The following is a 5,483-nucleotide window of genomic DNA, read 5'->3' on the forward strand; positions in this document are numbered from 1 at the left end:
TCCCGCCTCATCAGGTCGAAACCAGCAGCTACGCCCAATTACATAGTTGCCGTCTCTAAGGTCATTGGGGTGGTTACAAACAAATTCTAAATTTGCGTAATAAATGCAGTATGCATGCCGACTCAAGAGGTATTAGGCAAGTAAAAATTTAAAAAAAATTGTTACCGAAAAGCGCCAAATTCTGTCACTCTTTTTTGCAGTTTAGTTAATCCTTTGGTAATTGAACACATTTGACTTCAAGTACTAGCATCACTAATAGAATAGCATATGAACGGTACACGCATATCACTCATATCTGCTCCTTCTACGCAAAACTAGGTTCTTTTATGTCGACCCTTTAAACTCTTATTCTATAGTTAATTCACTTTAAATCTCCCAGTTATTTACTGATAATCCCTTCATTTGAGCATCTTTTTAATGGTTTTAACCAACGGTTTAATTCTCATTGAATCACATCATGCTGTCGAGAGCTTTGTAGAGCATACGTATCAAAATTGCAAGTAGTTTTAATTTCTTTTTTATCGGTGCATGAAACTCCTAAGAAACAGAGGCAGTTTGTTCTAGTTTACCCAGTATTTGTTAACACATGGACTTATCCCTCTGGGGAGAAATTTCGCTCACTTTTAGCCTACTAATTTATTCCATTTACCAACGCATTAACTTCCGCAACTGCTTTTCAGTAAAATTGTCCTTTTACTAAGTGCACTTTATGAAGTTACTGATTTTGGGCATCTTGTGCTTTCATTTTAGAGCCATCCCTTTTAATGAAAAACGGAAACACTTTATTTGGACTACCTAATTTTACCTGGATGAAATACCTACCACAAATGAATCTGCCATTCCAGGTTTAATTTATTTTAAACTAGCTCTTCTAATTTCTAGAAGCATGTGTAGTTTTTCTTTATTCAATTCTCTGCCTGTTTTAGGTCCTAGATTTTGTACTTTAAGCTTTAGTGATGAATTAACACTTGCATTGTATCAGACAGCTTGTTTCGCCATTGCAAATAACAACCGCTTAGCCTCACAAACCCGTTGCTAAGCGTTCAGTCTTTCTGGCGTCAATCGGTACATGAGCATCTCGTCCTCCTATTTAACAAATCATTTCATTGTTAAAACAACACAAATTCTCTCGCTCATCGTCGTCAAACGTCATGCCTAGCGTGTGGCTGCCGACAATTGCAAATGCCGCCCTTGATCGGTTTCAAAGCTCAACGCATTTGCCCCGAAGAAAAGAAACGACTACACTGCATGTTATCCGGTGGTGAAATCACGCGCGTAGCGCGTGGGTGCATTCAAAGTGGCGGCAAGGCGTAGGTCACAGTTTGCCGTCAACCCTAACTTTGTCTGATCACGCTTCACACTTTTGTTCCCTTTGAAAAACCCTTTAAAACAACCCTCCTCACACAGACAAGCTGTATCACTTGGCATCTTGCCACTGTGATCAAAGGGCGCGGAAATCAGTTGTAGAGATACACAGCACCTGCATTCCTCCAATTTAAATCTACTCCATCTACTTGTAGTCAACCTTAAGCATTTTCAGTAGTTCAGCAGTGATTTCCATGCCTCCGATCATCTCCATCTACCATCGTACCATCTCTGACGTTGAAAAGCTGCAGCAAAAATGACACCTGGATTCGTGATGACCCATCCTCCTCTGGGGCAGGCTCGGGTTGGGTTGTGTGTCCGTCCCCATACTCCAAGCCATTAAAATTGAAGTCTTTGAGACATTGAGATTTCTCTTGCATTTATTTAATTTAAAAAATACCTCAAAAGACAACTAAACAACCCCTTTGTTTGTCATCAAGCACAAAAAGGTAGAAAGACGGGAGAGATATGTGCTGTCAAGAAAAGAATACAATCACAATGCCTAAAACTTTTGCTCAAGCACCAACTCAACATCGTTGTCGGCGCCCAAGGCCACCTTTTGTGAACTTTCCTCATCGAACACATCCAGGTAGACGTTTCCATGCATCATCGCCTCCATTTTGGCGGCGTGTAACTGGCGGGAATGAGGAGAACAAGTGAGGTTAGGAGCCAATAAAGGGGGAGGCGCCTTGCAAACAATCTCAAAAAGGGAATGCAAGCTTACCGAAGTTACAGCTTCTGGTGTGGACTGAGAAGGCACACAGGAGGGAAGCTTTGAGTAGAGCCAGACAGCTTGCCATGCCAGAAGGGAATGGCTAACGGGAGTTTTCGAGCTCATTCCTGTCAAGGGGGAAGAGTAAAATTTGGACGATGTTTAACAGCTCTTGAAAAATGCTACAAAAAACAGGAACTCTACAAGGATCGTTTGCAGAAAATGGAGACAGTATTATATCCACCTGGAAGCACTGGGTGTGACCGACCCATTACTTGGCCTAGCAGCATATGCACGAGTTCGGGAACTACTCACACTGACCACCGTAGGCACGGTGATGGGAAGATCATCCGCTCGTCAACGTCACTGCCAGTCCCAGTTGTGGTTGTTCTCAGGTCACAGCAGTCATTCTTGTGAAAACTTTGCGTCTGGATAATCGTTGCAAAAACGCACAAGAGACAAATCTCCATGGTAGTGGTGAAGGCACTCGCGAGGATGTGCAACTTCAAAAAATTTGCGCACACTGAGTACTGGTGAAGCGGTAAAGCGGGCTATTCTACGGCTGTCCAGGTCTTCCTATAATAAAGCTGTTTCCCAGGTATCAGTGGTCAGTAGTATTAAGGAAATATGGTTTTTCGCTCCATGAGACCCAAGAGACCCACTTGATATGGCAAGAGCCACAGGAAAACCAATCGGTTGCTGTTTTTTTACCCACCCGGCCAGCGGAAAACAGGCAAAGTAGATAGGACAGAAAATCGAAAAACACTCGAGATGCTTGTAGGATAGAAAACAAGCCCTATTTAAGTAGCCAGCATATCAATAGCTCGCAAAGAACTATTGCGTCCACTAAGGTCAGCGTCTCCAGCAAGCGGCGGGGGGTTGTTTCATCAACAGGGCTTCGTGACGCCTCTAGATTCTGTTCCTAAGCCTCCACTCAGTAGTTCAAGTTAAAGGCATTACCGAGTTTTGAATAACGAGGCAGTTTCAAAGAACAACTAAAAGGCAATTGTGATGTCGAGCACAAGTCCTGGTTGTTAATGCCTGAACAAAAATAACCATTGATGCAGATTTTCGAGAAAACCAAGTCCTATATTCTAAGGAACGGGTTGAAGGGTATTGCAATCACTGTGCTCCAAGTTAGGAGATACCACTTTCGAAAATCTCCCTTTTCTGACCAATTTTTAGAACGTGGAGACGGACAGATTCTATTGGGAGGCAACTTTAAAGACCCGCAGAATCTCAGACCTTCTTCTTTGGTATCCACAGTAAAACGCCCATTTGTTGTTCCAACAGCACTGCAAATCGTAACTACGCTTAAAATCACGCAGCGAGCCAGAAAGACTTCGGTGACCTTTACAAAGCTGGTCTCTCAAAACTTCATCATTTAGATTCAGTTTTCAAAAAGAAATTGTACCGTTGTTTCTAGGACAAGAAGAAGATTACAATAAAACTGCAAAAGATCCCGTTGGTAACTAATTTTGTCAACATTTAAATAGAATATACTGCTGAAATCGGTAAGACTAGATTCCAGACCAAAGTAGGGTTAGAAAAGGGAGTGAAGCCGAGAGTTTACTTGCAGTGGCGATAACGAGGGATAGTAAATTTGCTCTAGCAATGCCACGAAAGTTTAATCGCATGTCATGACTTCACATTCGAACTTCCTGAAGGTGGTTACAAAGACCAGTGGATTGGAGAGACGGGACGTAGCATCCAGGCTAAACTTCTGTACCTTAGATATCTACGTCAAGAAAGTTATTTCCCTTTAATCATATTTCAAAATACCAATCCCGCGTCAAATTGAATAGAAAAGCACAAGGACAAAAAAAGGCCCGTTTACAGAGCTGGCTGTTGGAAGTAGGCAAAAGTTGCATGGCCCAAAACCGTTAAGCTACGGTTTGACGTGGATATTAAAATCGCTAGGTGTGGGACACAGGTCAAAGATGGTGTAGACTGAGTATCAGCCAAGCATAGCAATTGGTCCCACACTACTTCCAAGGAAAAATTCATTTAAAAGTTTCCTTTACGGAAACGTTAAACAACCTAGAGCCTCATCCTGCATCGAGAAGGGGCATTAAGTAATGGCAAGAAGTACGGCAACAGGATTCTTCTGTTGTGTCGATACTTAAAAAAGACGTTCACTTTCAAGTTTCAACACTTTGAAAACTTCGTCATCTTCACTCACGACCCGTCTGAGGCAAGAGTCAACACGGAGTGGTAGCGATGACGAAAAACGCTCAATTTAACACATAACCCGACTTCTTCCAAGAAAATTGCATCTGCGATTTTTCACTATTCACGATCGAAATTCCAAAAAAACTAAGCCCTGCATCAATTGGTGATAAAGAGAGGTTCATCACACTGTTTGCAGGATGGAATCCTCAAGAGTCCCTCATTTTGACTCGCGTTTGTAGTGAAGTGGTTTCAACAAAAGCCGAAATTCTAGGGCATGTCTCATGTGATAGAAATAAGTAGTAGCAGTTTAAACATCACTACTGGAAAATTTCACGGCTAAATGCAGAAGAACTCACCAGTGAGTAGGCTGACAATTGTTGCGACAACGAAACAAATGATGAGACAGAACAGAGTGAGATAGAGGTAGGAGAGGTTGAAGAAAGAGAAGGCATACTGTGGCGCCGGTGCCACTGTCGTCGGTGACATGGTGACGTTGGTCGAGCATCCGGCAGTGGAGAGAGGGGGAACCCGAGCCTCCTTGAAGGTGTAGAGGTAGAGCGTGCCAACGATCATTGTCAAACCAGCAGCCAGGCTCGCGACAAAGCCTGCCAGGCCTCCCTTTAAAATGAGAAAAGAGAAATTTCTGTCTTATCCTGGTGCACAGCAAGGAAACAATCGTCATTGATGACACTGCTAAATCATCTTAGAAAGGGCTAATGGAGGCAGTACAATCGAACCGGCACTGCGTTTGACACATAAAACAAAAGGTGCTACCGTGGCTATGCTACACTCAACAGTGAGTTGATATTAAACAAGAATAGCTGGTGAAACTGTCTTCGACAAGTCCACTCAAAACACTTGTAATCAAGGCAGAACACAACACCAGTAATCATTTTGTACACCCAAAAGTCGGCAATGATAAACGAAGTTTCTTTGGAAAGAAGAAAGCAAATACAAAGACGTGCTCATGCACACAACTTCAAGCAGAGCTCGGTACACTGATGGGCTAGTCAGGAGTAAGACAGAATTCAAGTCAGCCACTGGAATTACGAACTTTGTACTCTTCTGAAGTAAATTTCTTCTAGTGGAAAAAAGACGCACCAACGTTTGCGTATTACCCCTTTTTGATTACTCATCTAAGGTGTTTGTGGAGCCCCTTCTGCCCTCCTTGTGGGCTTTCTCTCCCTCGCATGTGATTAATTTACCTTTAGTCAGTGGCGCTGAAGCTAGCATG

At 42.8% G+C, this 5,483-nt stretch overlaps 1 protein-coding gene across 1 annotated transcript in view; it reads right to left on the reverse strand. All coding sequences in view use genetic code 11, as the record gives it.

Moving 5' to 3' along the window:
- Nucleotides 1-1,867: 1,867 nt before the first annotated feature.
- The window catches only part of EGR_01908 (Sodium-dependent multivitamin transporter), a gene marked incomplete at both ends in the record, with an annotated part of 9,164 nt that continues 5,548 nt past the window's right edge, over nucleotides 1,868-5,483 (reverse strand). Inside the window, 3 exons of the mRNA XM_024491157.1 lie at nucleotides 1,868-1,999; nucleotides 2,090-2,205; nucleotides 4,606-4,867. Coding sequence (XP_024354300.1) covers nucleotides 1,868-1,999; nucleotides 2,090-2,205; nucleotides 4,606-4,867 — 510 coding nt within the window. The remainder of the gene's footprint in view (nucleotides 2,000-2,089; nucleotides 2,206-4,605; nucleotides 4,868-5,483) is intronic.

Source organism: Echinococcus granulosus (genome assembly GCF_000524195.1).
Source record: "Echinococcus granulosus chromosome Unknown EG_S00008, whole genome shotgun sequence".
Taxonomy (NCBI): Eukaryota; Metazoa; Platyhelminthes; class Cestoda; order Cyclophyllidea; family Taeniidae; genus Echinococcus; species Echinococcus granulosus.